This window comes from Camelina sativa, chromosome 14 (assembly GCF_030686135.1).
Source record: "Camelina sativa cultivar CO46 ecotype springtype chromosome 14, ASM3068613v1".
Classification (NCBI taxonomy): Eukaryota; Viridiplantae; Streptophyta; class Magnoliopsida; order Brassicales; family Brassicaceae; genus Camelina; species Camelina sativa.
The window spans coordinates 5,727,051-5,742,056 of record NC_141893.1 but is presented as its reverse complement, the minus strand read 5'-3'; the positions used below and the strand labels follow the sequence as shown (position 1 = coordinate 5,742,056).

Sequence of the window (15,006 nt, the reverse complement as noted above, 5' to 3'; positions counted from 1 at the left end):
AATAAAATATATTACTTCACTATTGTTGAAAACTTGAAATAGTTAGATCCGTTGTTTGTAAAATGGAAATTTATCAATTAATTAGTGTTAAATATCATAACCTAATGTGATAAAACAAACCCTCTTATTTTTACTTCACATATGAACGTAGTATAAAGAAATTCATTATTACAAGAAGTCAACAATGATCGGATATAACAACGGTAAGATGTAAACTAACTGCAAAATAAATCTGGAATGAATCCTAAAGATTGGTTCGGTGCAAAACTATATACACTTTCGGTATCAAATTCTAACATGGAGTGAACAAAACAAAATAATAATAGTATTAAATGACCCAAAAACATTAGAGACAGTAAAAACAAATTAATTATTCTTGACGTAATGATTACGGGTAGAAGAAGACATCGCCGGGGAGCTACACCTGACCACCACCACCTCTTCACTATGACTTCCGGATCCTTCTTCCGCAATAATAGACGGCCTAAAATTTGAATGGCTAGGCCACTGTGGTGGTGGCGGTGCGGCCATGGCTCCAAAGATCCCGGTGGTGGTGGTGGTGGTGGTACTGCTGGTAGTGACTCCTCCGGTGTTCTTGCCCGTAGAGTAGTCCGGTTGTGGTACCCATAAACCTCCAACGACTACGAAATGTTGCGTTTGAGAGTTTTCGTTATTAGGGACTGTTTGGCGTGGCCTTCTTGTATGCAGTCTATATTTCTATTATATATCCCAAAAAAGTAAAAGAATAAGATTAATATTATATTTTGTATAGAATAACAATTGACAATTGTAAAACTAACCATTTTCTGTTCTTTTTCCTATATATATACATCAATTATATAGAACGAAAAAAATGCATGTGCTTATTTTTTTTTTTGTAAATCGCATGTGCTTATTGTAGTTACCTGTAAATGGCTTTTAACTTCATCATTGGTTAATCCATCAATTTTCATTAACTCTCTGATTTGCTTTGGCGTGGCTACTGCAAAATTCATTTACCAAAATCAATATACTAATTAAAATCTCATAAACCCTAGCTAGGTAACATAATTTTTTTTTTTATTCAAATGGTAAGAAAATCAAAATTAACTCATATAAAATATATCAAAAACGCACCATGAGGTCCACCTAAGTGTTGAAGAGCGTTCAAGAAGCGTCTATGCAATTGCGACGACCAACACCTTCTTTGCTTTCTCCCTCCTCCTACGTCTTTCTCCGCCTCTCTCTTCCTTCCTTCGGCACCGTTCACCATCGGGTCTTTTCTCATATTCTCATGATCACTTTTCACTGTCTCCATCATCTCTTGTTGCAACCGTTCCTGAAACGCAGATCGCAAATATTAGAACGTTTACTCTTTGAGATATGAACCAAGAAATTTATGTGCCTTGCATGTTAATTTAGCTACGATGGCATTGCATACTCATAAGACATAATTAAGATTATTATATTACCTCTTTTGGAAGAAGAGGGTCGGGTTGATTCCAAAGTTGAACAGACTTAAGCCAATCAGATTTCGTGTTCTTGTCCTCCGAATCATTGTCCGGATCGTGATTCCCGTGCTCATCGTCCAATTCTTCTTCTTCTTCGTTGGATGTAGATGAGTCTTTAATGGTTAAAAACTGCTCCAAGACGGGGCCACATTCTCCGGTCGTCTGCTCCGAGCACTCTGGTTGTCCATACACATTCTCCGTCGTCATCTCCGGCATCTCCCTCTTACATGCCTCGATCGCTAAAGAAGTGGTAAGTAAATATTAAAATGTTATTAATAGATACTAGGATTTTTACATGTATATTGTAATCTTCATCTAATTCATAAAGATCACAAATTTTGGATTCCATGTAGTAAATATATGTTTTATAGATAGATAAATACATTTATATATTTGTACATACCTTGAGTAACAAGGTCTAAGCAAAGAGGAAGTTCACGTTGGAAAACATGAATCTTGCGACGTTCTTCTTCAAGGGCTTCGATGTATTGCCCACATCTCTCCCGTTTCTGATTGTAATCCATATTGCTTAAATTCTTTATCATGATGGACTAATTAATCCACCTTTTTATTTGAGATTTGGTTTGCTTAGAGAGATGGATCAATACATATATATGGCTCTCTCTCTATATATATGAGGCCTCTAGCTAGGATCAGTATTTTGAGAGATTAAAAAATGCATAAGTCGGCCCGTCGCGTTACAAGACGAATCTTGCGTTTCAAAATTTTATATTTATACACCTTGATTTGTGTTATATATATATATGAATATATATATATATATATGTTCATATATACATATGTGTGTTTTAGTGTTTATAGAGAAACGTAACCAATTTGATTATATGTCTTGTTGTGGCTAGTAGTAGATAAGGAGTGGTGAATATTCGCCAATGTGATTCTTTGTTAGGTAATTTATTAATCATGTATCAACAGGATACTACTTAGTATAAGACAAAAAAAAAAGATAGATACTTATTAATTAGTTTTATGCATATATCTAATCCATTTGCTATGTGATTGGTGGGTTATGAACTTCTTAATGTTACATTAACTTCGGGTTAGATTAGTGAACGGTTTTATTAGAAGGCTTAGTTTTTTAAACGTGAGAGTAAAATTTACATAAACCGTTTGAGAATATTTCTTTCTTAATTAATTGTCCTTACACTTCATCCATTTGGTGGTAGTGAGATTTGCATTTTTATTTTGATTGCATCATTCAGATCGATAAGACTCCATCCATAATCAATTAAATTTGTTTGCCCAAGAAAAAAAAATCAATTAAATTTAAGAATATCGGATAATACTAGTACGAGTACCTAAAATCAAATTTCGGTGAAAAAGACTGCAAAAGTAAACTTTTAAAAGATTGACTAAAATCTTCCCATGTAAATGATATTTGTTTTCTAAAATCTAAATATATATTTCATCGCTAATGGTAACTATAATTCTGAATATGATCTGGCTTATAGTATATTCCTAGTTAGACAAGCATGAATGAGCTATATATTAGTTAATAATTTCACGTTTGCCCTTATTACAATATCATCATAAATATGATGAGATTGGTTGCCCAAAAAAAAAAAAATGATGAGATTTAAATTATGTTAAAGGAAAAGTGATCCGTACTAAATGATGTTAAACTCAAAAGCCAAATGTCTCCTAATGAAGAAGCCAAAACAAGGGAGAAGAAGAAAAAAGCCATACTAAGATAACACCTTCATTTCATTTTTTTCTTTCTTTTCTATCCTCACTTTCTTTAGCCCTTTATCCATTAGGATTCACATCTTTTTTCTCAAAGAATTCAAATGTCACAGAATCTTGACTTTGTTGATTAAGTTCTATTGAATTATCCGCACCCGTATATAATAATTACTTAGTGTGTATAATTGTAGATATCTTATAGTATGTTTCAATATCTTCAAGTTTTGGCCGGTAACATTACTTGTATTCTAATTATTGCCAAGTAAAACATGAAAAACATAACGTGTTGGACTGTACTATCAAAGATCCTCGTGCCTCATTCCAACTTTCCAAGATAATGGTTTGCCAATGCCTTTCACAATTAATAAATACTTAAGTATTTTCTAAACCGATCTAATTTACTATCTTGTCGCCAGAAAAAATTGTATTTTTCTTCAAATGAAAAGTAAAGAGCGGTCGTCGTTTTCAAAAAATACATTAGACGTTCAATGATTATGTTAAATAGTACTCCACTTTTATACATACAGTACTCCACTTTTTTCAAATACTGTATTAAAATAGGATAATAACAGGAAAAATAATAAAATCATAGATAGGAAAAGAACAAAAAAAGATAAAACAAGTACTTGATTCCGTAAATATGACTTAGCTTCTTAATCCTGATCATTAAATATGACTAGCTTGAACTTGATGAAAAGATTTTTTAAAAATTAAATTTAAGATTCTCTCCAATATTAGAAAATAATCACGGAGATAAAGCTGGAGATGCTGCAATTATGGGAAGAGTTTTATGTTTCTTTTCATGGACAAAAACGCTTTAAAACAAAACTGTCTAAAGAGTAAAGACTGTATATTAATCAGCGCAAGCTTGCTAATTGATACCCAAAACAAATAAAATGAAAAAAAAAAAAAAAACAAATAAAAAAAACAAATAAAATGATGCGTAAACTGTTTTAAAATTTCTATGTCTGATAGAATAGAAGTTGTCGTTGAAGAACGGTGCGCTTCTAAACCGAGTGGTGATCACAAATTAAATATCCGTATATTATAAGTACAATTTTTAATTTAAAAATACTTCTAATGCATTTTGGACTGTTCAATTAGTCAGATCTTAACGCAAATTGGACGGTACTAATAAATGTTGTTTTTATCGTCATTGATATGAAGAAGGATGGAAATTAAAATCTAATTCGGTTTGACCTTGATGCATGGATTTTTTTGGATGCATGAAATGTTAAATAATATGCGAGCTATGACTTTCTACTCAATATCTAGGAATGGTTTCTTCTCGACCCAAACAAAAAAAAAATACTAATGTGTATGCATGTTCTGGTATTTATTAAAATAATCGAACTCCAAATTATATAGGAATACCATTTGGTTAAACCAGTGTTTAAAAAAGCGGTCTAGGCGGCCGCCTAGGTGCCGTCTAGACGCTAGGCGTTCTGCTGACATCTAGACGGACCGCTTAGACTGCCTCAAATCACATAATATTATTTTAATATATATATTTTATTTTTAACTGTATATATTTTAAATTTTTAGTATTATATTCATATACATATTTATAAATGTTCATATATTATTAATATAAATTAAAGAAATATATTTGTTCTAAGTTTAGTTTATGATTTATTATTATTTATTTCTTCTAACATATATTTTTACATAATTTTATATATAATATCATATATATAATGTTTCATATTGTAAACGTTTAAACCGCCTAAAAAGATTAAACCCCGATCAGGCATTCTAGGCGCTAGGCGTTGGATCACGGCCCAGATACCGCCTAGCGGTTTCTTGAACACTGGGTTAAACAAATGGACTTTAGAAATTGATTATCATCAATAATAATCTTTGTTTTTAATAATAACAATAATATATATTCTTCAGATGTACATATTATATGCATATATGAATTTATCATTGAAAAATATATTCATGTGAGTACTATGTTATTGTGTGACATTTCGAAAACGTGATTCTCATTGATTTGAACTTAGTAACTTTATATATTAGCATTTTTACTGTTTAGAAAATTAAAATAATTAAAACAGATAAGGAAAATATTGAGAATAATCTAGCTAGATGTGACTTTGAATGATATAATTCGGTGATTATTGAGTCAATTGGTCGTTGATTAGATCGGAAATTTGAATGAGTTGGCACACTGAATATGTATCTAATCTACCCTTTAATTGCCTTCCAGTCGTCCCTAATTGGCTTCTGATTGTCTCCTCAGACACTCGAGAGGTCATTCATATTCACAGATAACAGTTATAGCTAAGACCATCTTTACTAAGGGGTACTCTCCTGATTTCTCTTGGGTTTGGGCCCCAATTCATGAATAAACAATCCATTTAAAATCCATTTACATGAGAATCGATTCTTTAGGGAGCACTTTGAGTAACCCTTGAGAACCGCGACGTAGTTCATTGTGATTGGTTGATCAAAAAATATAAAAGCAATTTTTTTTTTCTCCTCATTTTTCTTCTTTCTTCCCCGAGTCTGTCTCTCTCTTCTCATCCCACACAGCGAATCGCCACCGATTGATACACCAAACCGGAAACACTCCGATTGATACACCAAACATCAAACGATGACCTACCTCCTTCTGCGACATCGACGGCGGCGGCGAAGTCCACCGGGAGACAAATCAGACAGAGAAGGTTTGTCTCCTCATCACTTAATTATTGATCTCGTTGTTAATGTTAGGGTTTAGGTAAAATTCAATTTGATTGTGAGAGTGGGTAATGTTTGATGTTTAATTGGTTTGTGATTTGTATGGAGGGTTTATGGGTTGGGGCTTAAATCGATTGTTTGTCTGATTTACGACAGATTTTCTTGTGTTGTGTGAGGTGTTGTCTTTGTGTTTTAGATTGTAAAGGGATGAACTGTCTTTGTGTTTTAGATTGTATAGGTAATCATGCTTTAAGCCTTTAACTCTCCTAGTAGAACAAACAATAACACTTTACAATAAGTTTGAGATTAGCAAATTGGTTGTAGATGGTGCTAATGTTTTGGTGGACAGAAGATTGAGGAGCTTAGAGGGTCTTTGAGTAATCTTGATCTTGAGATTCGTAAGTTAACACAGGTAGAGATGGAGGTGTGCTTAATGAAGGTGTAGGTGCTGATTTTGTTCAGAAAGAAAAGGTTGTGCCTTTAGGATTTGGGTTAAAAGATGTAGGGATGAGGTGTGCGAGTTTGGATGGTGATTCAGATCGATTGGTTTACTTTTATGTTCCTTCTACTTCTGATGTAAAGGTTGAGCTACTTGATGGTGATAAGATTTTATCTTTGTTTGCTCTCTTCATCAAAGAGCAACTAAACATTCTTGATGATGGTAAAGAAGGAAGCAGTCTCGTCTTGGTGTTGTGCAGACAGCTTACGCTAATGGTGCATCCACGGATTACTTGAAGCAGTTGGGTTTAGATGTTGTTTTTGCTAAAACTTGGGTAAAGCATTTACATGAGAAAGCAGCAGAGTTTGATATTAGTTGAAGTGATTCTGCAACACATAGGATGGTCAATACAGAAATGGACTGAGCTATACAAGGATCTTCCTAGCAGACAGATCAAGGTCGAAGTTTCAGACAGAACAGCGGTTGTGACCACAAGCCAAGAAACCGAGGCTCTGAGACCTTTGAGGATTCAAGATGCTATTTGGAACGTTTACAAACACTTTGGCTCATCCTTACCGTAACTCTCGACTCGTCAATGGGAACAACAACCAGAGGATAGTGCAGCTAGAGAAGTCTCTACATCGGGTATCCATCTTCTTCCTTTGTTGCATTCTCCTCTGTCTTGTAAATAGTTGTGCTTGGGCCAAGCTTTCATTTCAAGTTTAGTTTCTAATTTATTTGCAGAATCCACAATGTGTATAAGAAAACTCAAATCTTGTTCCAATATGAAACAGCAAATTGGGTCCCCAATATGAAAATGTTGCTGATTATGTTAGTTTAAGTTTGGTATTTTTGGTAAAGAACAAAAAAAAACCATTTTGGTTGTTATGTTAAAAAATTATTTTTTAAAAGATTGAGTAACCTTATTTGAGTTCTCTAGTAAAGGAATGATTTTGCAAAAATACTCTTAGGGTTGCTTTACTTAAATTAATATTAATTATATGATTAATTAATTTGAAAGTAACTTAGGAGAGGTACTCCACTAATGATGCTCTAAAAGCTCACATCAAACCACGTTCGACCACATCGATAAAATCATAAAAACGACTCAATCCGTCTTTACACCACTACCGGATGCTTATCATTTTCAAGCCCTGTACCTATAGGCCCATAGTTTATTTATTGTGAACTAAGGACCTGCCAGTTTATTTTCGGCCTTTTCACAATATCTAAGACTTCTGCGATTGTACGTATACACTTTAGCTTCTTTAAAGTTTCGAATGTGACAAAGAAAAAAATCAAATAAATTGTCGGGACGTGAATATTTTCAGACACACACCAAATTTACAATTTATTTTCTCACTCGAGTATCCGACCAAATTACACTATTATATAGATAGATAGATACTCATTTTCTTATGACACATGAAATTGTTTTAGACCCAAAAAAAGGAGTGAAAAGAGTAAGAAAATGTCGGGATTAGGGAAAGAAGAGTTGTGAGTTATGTGACTATGTGAGTACTTACAAGACGAATGAAAAGGAAACTTTGACAAATTGCTTTCATGTGTTCATCCACGAAATTGCATTTAAATACAAAATATATATATATATATATATACATATATATATAGTAAGATACTGATAGAACAATAGAATAAATAAATACTCGTATAAAAAACAATAGAATAAATAGATAAAAATAAATATAATGTGACAGAGCAGAGAGACATAGGAGATGAGGGAGCTACAGTTTTGGTTCAGTCGTACTATTTTGTGCTCTTCTTCTTCGGACCCTTTAAAGCTTCAGAATCTAACTGCTTCAATCAAAACAATGAAAAACTTTGATCGGACCAAGATTTCATATAATATGTGTTTGTGAGTTTCTTTGCTAACTTCTTTTTCTCCCTCTACGACATTGTTTTAAGGTTTCTTTCGATATGTCTAATCAAAATAGAAAGTACCTCGGTTCAAAGCCTCGTGGACTAATATAAAGCACTACTTGAGGCTCAAAGATTCTGTTTAAACAGTCACCTACAGTTAACGATCATATTATTTATAATCTAGTTCTATTCATTCATGTGGCAAAATTTTAAAAACCGCATAAGTGGTTGCGAATCCAGTTGTTTCGATCTAGTAGCATAATTCGATAATTAACACACAAAAAAACACTCGCATTTGAGAATCCCACTATCATAGGAAGATTTATAGAAGGCAAAAGGAACATATTAGAACGGGTCCATAAGTTTTTCGATCCAATCCATAATTTTCCAAACTCAAATGTTGATGCAATTGTCCGGTTGATTTAGCCTTTAACTCTAAGAAAATACCGTACGTGTCTAATGAATAGTCTAAAATCCAAAAACTAGTTGCATACGACCTAACTCTCCATTTTTGTGAACAACTTTATATAGGAGAGACCGTTTAAAAATTTAGGTTTGAATTTCTTTCCAAAAAAATGCAATGTTCCCATATGAATATATATGAGTAATCCTGGTTATTTTTAGATTTTATAGAATTAATATTTCTATGTAGATTTTGACAGTGTAACTGGAGATTCAAAACTGAAATTAGAAGAGAGAAGAAACCTATACGTTTTCTGAATTCCAAAATAGGAACTAACTTGACCTAAAACATTCAAATTATTAATGATATAGGAAAGCCGGTCGGATATTTTCAGAAACGTATCTTTGATTGAAGCATACGATTTCTATATATTAGTTTTACGAGCAAGACTAGTCTAGATATCCAAAAAAAACCGGAAACCTCTTTCAAAGAGAAAAACCTAAAACCGTATGCCTTTAGCATTAATTAATTATAGAATTGATCAATTGAAGCAAAGCAAAATGTACACTTTCGTCCAACTTTTACATTCCAATTCCATTAACAACCAAATAAGCAAACTCCCCCACTCTTCTAAGATTTTAAACTAAAGTAAAAAGTCTGAAAATAGATATGGATAACTTTTGGCAGCAAAGATTTATTAAAAAAAAAAAATGGGAACTTTAATAATATCATCATCACTGAGACTATCACTATCTCAGTAAGTTGTGCAGAATTCTGATGATGAAAGTGGAGAGAGAGAGAAGGTTTCGCATCTACAGTTAACGCCACGTTTCTCCATGTCTATTGCTTTTCTTTTGTATCAGAGTGTACTCTCACCTTTTCTTATGGTTTGTGAGGAGAGTAAATGATCACTCAGATATATTACAAATTCCAATATTATAAAATTATATTACAAGAAATTGAAAGAGAGAAGTCGTGAAACAAAGAATGGTTTTGAGATCCTAGAAAGGAGAGCGAGTTCCAAGTGAATAGTACATTCTTTGCTAATAATGACAGATGCCCACGTCAACTTTATATGTCATTCTTATTTGGTTTTATCAAAATCATTTATGTCAAAAACTGATTCTATCTAGTGTATGATGATAAAGCATCAAAGAAAAATTTAATAGAAAAAATATATACATGCATAAGATTTCATATCATATTCATGGAAAGGTTTGTAAATAAGTTTTCGTTCTCGTCGAGAATTAGCCTGGAATCATCTATTATAACTTATAATAAGTTTTTCTGTGTGTTAAGAAAAAGAATAGGAAACAAAGAAAACGAAAGAAAAGAAAAAGAAAAAAAAAGAGTAATGAAGACTATCAGAATATTATATCGAATTCAAAGGTAAAAAAATGTAGAAATATAAAGTAGCATCCAAACGTACTGCAACTAAATAGTGAATAGATATATAGATATTTGGAACCAAACATGGGTTTGTCACTTGTAACACGTAAATTTACGAGGAAAAAAAAGCTGAAGCAAGTACAAAATAAAAGAATCATTTATTAGTTACCAGTTCGTCCAGCCTCCATTGTCTTTCTCCTCCATTTCCTCAAAACCCCATATCTCTCTCGCATCTCTCTCTCTCTCTCTCTCTCTCTCTCTCTCTCTCTCTCTCTCTCTCCTCAATGTATAACAATAATCAATATTGCATCTCCGGCGACGAAGACTCCGTCATCCTCAGCCTTGGACCTCCTGGCCAACAGTACCCTAACCATAACAAACCCACCAGCACTAAACCTTCTTTTAACCATGAGTCTGATCTCCCATCAACAAACCCAAGTGGCGTCACCGTTGCTCTTCATATCGGTCCTCCAAATTCCGACAAAGACATCCTTACCGGTGGGAACAATCAAGACGGCACGGCGAGGCAGGGACAGTATTGGATCCCTTCGCTTTCTCAGATACTTGTCGGTCCCACTCAGTTCTCTTGTTCTGTCTGTAACAAAACTTTCAACCGCTTCAACAACATGCAGGTTTGAAATGATTAACTTATCATCACAGGAAGTTTTCTTGATTTAACTTTCCCTTTACTTCCACGTTAATTATAATCTACATAAATAATATGATTATGTTGCTAGCTGATTTAGTATATCTTTTTGTAAAAAATTATATTTGTATTTAATTAAATTGTCAGTAAAATATCGTTGAATAAACTTCCAATCTACAATAACCCTCTGCGTTTCATGGGTATCAATCGAAAGAACTCTCATAGTATCTGCATTAATATTTTGAAAATCATATCTATGTCGCTTTCGTGTTATAAAAAAATCATCGCCAAGAAAATACAGTAAATAATATTTGCAATCACGTTTAAAACTAAGTAAAAATGTTCATGATATGTAAATTTAACGTGAAAAATGAGATAACCAAGTTATATTAAACTCAAGTCCTTTGTATAATGGTTTTTTTTTTAATATGTAGATGCATATGTGGGGTCATGGTTCGCAATATCGAAAGGGTCCAGAGTCGCTGCGAGGGACGAAGTCGTCATCTTCGATACTAAGGCTGCCATGTTACTGTTGTGCAGAAGGTTGTAAGAACAACATAGACCATCCAAGATCGAAGCCTCTCAAAGACTTTAGAACGCTTCAAACGCATTACAAGCGGAAGCACGGAGCAAAACCTTTTCGTTGCCGCAAGAAGTGTGAGAAAACGTTTGCTGTGAGAGGCGACTGGAGAACGCATGAGAAGAATTGTGGGAAGTTGTGGTTTTGCGTTTGTGGGTCAGATTTTAAGCATAAGAGGTCACTTAAGGATCACGTCAAGGCTTTCGGTGATGGTCATGCGGCTCACACTATAGGTGACCGTGTTGTATCTATTGGAGACGCAGAGGAAGACGATGAGGAGGAGGAAGAAGAGGAAGAAGATGATGATGAAGAAGAAGATGCTCATGAAGAAAATGTTCGTGGAGAGAAGAGCTATGGGATTAGATATGAGTTTCGTCGTTATGGTCAGATTTCTGATGAAAATTACTAATAAAATGGCCCGTTTTAATGATTGATGGGTGTTATTAGGGTTTATCTACGTGGGTTGTGTACTTGTGTTTGATATTTACCTCTTAGTCACGTACTCACGTTAGCTAGTGAATTTTAAAGTACCATTTCTATTATGAGTTCGGAAAATATATGTAGTGGTCTATGAATTTTAAAGTACCCTTTCTAAACTTGTCTCCAACAAACAATTCCTGCATTTTTAGTAATTATTCTCACCCCAAAAAAAAAACTAAATTAGTCAATTGGTTGTGTAATTTAATGCATTTTTTCATTGTAACCGGAGATCTAAAATCAAGGTCCGACAATATGCTTTTAATGAACTGAAGATCAATGGTGTCTAGTCTTGAATTTAGCATCATCGATGGAGACCAAAGATCATTATTAACACATTCACACACATTTAGTGTCAAGAATTGTGGAATTCACAAAATGACAAATTAGGGAGGTAAAAATTAGGGGAAAAATGATGTAGTGAACTAAAGAGCGCATCTCTGGTGATAAATAATGGAGGTAAAATATAATGGTAATTAAATTGTCGAAAGTGGCAGTTCGATTTATCAAAGACAGAAACTGTCTGTTGTCACTTTATGTAGTGATGTCTAACGTTACACACATTTGTCTATCTTACACTTGGAGAGAGAAATTTCACGACTCTTAGGTTACTTCAGTTTCTCTGCCACTCTCTCTATCTCTCTTCTCCATTTTACTTATTATTCTTTTTAGTTATAATATATACGTTAAAATTTAAGAAAATACACACTTATATTCAAGTAGCAGTGTAGCACTAATGCTGTAAAAAAAAAGTAGCATTAACTCTGAAAATGTTTTGTCAAAATATCGCACTAAATTTTAAACCAAAACAAAGATGATTAATCATTGAAATTTTATTTTTGCATTAAAAATACAAAATGACATATTGTATATCAGTATATGAAAAGCAAAATCTTGTAACAGCTAGCGTTTATTATAATTTAGAATTAAGGAGTGTATAAACTTTGAATTCTACGTGAGCTAAGATAGCCAAATAGTTTGATATACTGTCAGACTACTTGCCATATTTCAAATGTTCTATTCGAATACAAATAAATTATCTGAGTAAATGTTTCGTTTGAAACTTTGAATAGTTTGGTCCTCAAAGGTACGGGAGTAGTAATAAATGTCGTTTTGGAAATTGCAAACAGATAAATATTGAAGGAGTGTTGGACTGATACTTCATTCAATATGATTTCACTAAAGTACAAGTTTATGTCCAAAGTCTATAGATATGTTCAAACAAGTATAATAGTACTATACTCGTCTTGCAAAGTCCTTAACTGACACAAATAAGTTTTTCATACTAATACGAAATCGATTATTATATTTAATAAAGTGTGCATCAGTATATTAATATGTTTAAAAACCAATTCAAATTGTGAAAAGTACAAAATATTGCATTCGGTGTGAAAAAACGTAGAAAAGATTCGTTTATGAGTTTGACTGTTTGAGCTCAAATATAGGCTACGTGGCCTAGGAAAGGCCAAACTTTCCAAATATAGAAAGTTAATAAAAATCTTGGAAGGTGGAGTTCACGCACGAGAAGTAGCAACTATAGAATACATTAATACCATAAAAGCCCAATACAAAGGCCCATTATTAAAACTTTTAACACAGTGAAAAAGCCCAATACAAAGGCCCATTATTACAAAGACGCCCACAATGATTTGATCGATTTCAATCAGTAAAGTTAGAGATGGTGGCACCGGGCTGAGTCGCCTGAGCTTCAGCGGCCGGTTTCACATCCTTCGACGGCTCAACATGTTTTCCGGTAAGCTCCACCGGCAAATCAGCGACAACACCTTTCAAGTAAAAAGTGTAAAACAGCTTCGTCGGATACACAAGCTGACGAAGTTTGACCTGTCCATAAGCTCCTTCAAAGACGCCGGAGCCACCAGTGATGGCTAGAAACGTGTCCTCGTAAGTGAGATAAGGACCTTGTACAGAGATGTGACCGTAGTCTCCGAAGTAGAAGCTGTAGGAAGCTTCAAAGCGATCACCTTTCTTCTCTGGAACGTGTTGGATCAAAACGCAGAGACCTGCGGTGATTCCAATGCGTTTCGTGAGATCTCCTGTGTAGAGTTTGTTTGTGAAGGGGACAAGATCGCCGAGACAAAGCTGATCTGGCTTTTTCCCGAGTTTTATAAGCGCTGGGCTGTTTCTATCTCCTTCGTTGAACTCGTACACGTTCAGTTCTTGAATTTTAGCTGACCAAAAGATAAGTAAAAATCAGTTTTTTTTTTTGTGAAAAGGGTTCTTGATTTTGAGCATAAAGGTCAAAAATTTAAGTTTCCAATTCCATAAGAGCTCAGTTCATGTGGGTACTAAAATGTGAGGTAATTGAATTTGATACTACATGAAATGAGTACTTTAATTGTGAACATAAAGTTAAAATTCGATTGGATCATAAGTTGTACTTACTTGGTCTGGAGTTCTCGGTGCTGCTGCTGCTACTGCAAGTGGTTCTGAAGAAACCTCTGGTGGCGGAAGTGGTGGATCTTGATGGTGGGGAGGAAACTGGACCGCTAGATGAGATCCTTAGGTTATGAAAGGATCTGGAGAAACCAAGAAGAGAGGTTTGGTGAGATTGATGATTGCGGGAGAGGTTCCTTAGAGTTAACATAGAGATCGATGCAGCAGCAGAGGAAGCCATGATCATAGACTTGCCTGTGTTGGTTGATTGTAATAAAAGCACTTGTTCAAAGAGAAACTGATTTTTTTTTTTTTTTTTGCGTTATGAAGTGATGAGCTTCTTTTTACTAATGGATGCTTTTTGTACTATGCATTTTATCATGGTGATTGGTGATGATGATGAATGATGAAGAGGCATGTGCGTTAATATGGGAAAGTGGGTCTCAGCTTTGTAATGGATTTATAATTAATTCAGTCACATTGTGAGATATATGGGATAAAAAAAGGACTTGACGGAACATGTGGGGAACTTCATATATCAAACTAAAATCTTGAGATCTGAATTAAGGGGATTATGCATTACAAAAGTTTGCACTGTCGACAATAATATAATCTTTTGTAAGGTTTTAAAAGGTAGTGCACCATGAGGGAAATGCAATTAAAATTCATTTTTATGTTTTCTTTCTTGCTAACGAGGATAAATTGTGAGTTTTCCCCCCTTTTTTATATGTTGAGAGCAACTAAATGAAATATCAGCCTTTGTCTGGTTCATACCTCTCTTGAGCTGTGATCAGGAGAGGATTAAGTGCATCAGTTTAGTCAACTGGTCTCTGTGTAAAACACACAAAAAACCTGGAAATTCCCAGAAGGAAGGTAAAGTCACCTTTTGGATGCTTTAACTGTGGACCTTAAAGGAGC

General features: G+C 34.0%; 3 protein-coding genes across 3 annotated transcripts; 1 reads left to right on the top strand and 2 right to left on the bottom strand.

Moving 5' to 3' along the window:
- Window positions 1-148: 148 nt before the first annotated feature.
- Window positions 149-2,304, bottom strand: LOC104739985 (transcription factor HRS1-like). The gene is made up of 5 exons (XM_010460479.3): window positions 1,894-2,304; window positions 1,452-1,729; window positions 1,117-1,318; window positions 906-982; window positions 149-717 (listed from the first exon to the last, which is right to left on the bottom strand). Exons 1-5 carry the CDS (start codon window positions 2,033-2,035, stop codon window positions 367-369), a joined length of 1,050 nt encoding a protein of 349 aa, XP_010458781.1. The 5' UTR covers window positions 2,036-2,304; the 3' UTR covers window positions 149-366.
- A 7,856-nt stretch (window positions 2,305-10,160) lies between these two features.
- LOC104739984 (zinc finger protein WIP6-like) lies at window positions 10,161-11,803 on the top strand. The gene is made up of 2 exons (XM_010460478.2): window positions 10,161-10,623; window positions 11,072-11,803. The coding sequence occupies exons 1-2, from the start codon at window positions 10,276-10,278 to the stop codon at window positions 11,624-11,626; spliced, it is 903 nt and encodes a 300-aa protein (XP_010458780.1). The 5' UTR covers window positions 10,161-10,275; the 3' UTR covers window positions 11,627-11,803.
- Window positions 11,804-13,222: 1,419 nt separating this feature from the next.
- LOC104739983 (allene oxide cyclase 4, chloroplastic) lies at window positions 13,223-14,664 on the bottom strand. Its single transcript, XM_010460477.3, has 2 exons — window positions 14,098-14,664; window positions 13,223-13,883 (listed from the first exon to the last, which is right to left on the bottom strand). The coding sequence occupies exons 1-2, from the start codon at window positions 14,333-14,335 to the stop codon at window positions 13,354-13,356; spliced, it is 768 nt and encodes a 255-aa protein (XP_010458779.1). The 5' UTR covers window positions 14,336-14,664; the 3' UTR covers window positions 13,223-13,353.
- Window positions 14,665-15,006: the final 342 nt, after the last annotated feature.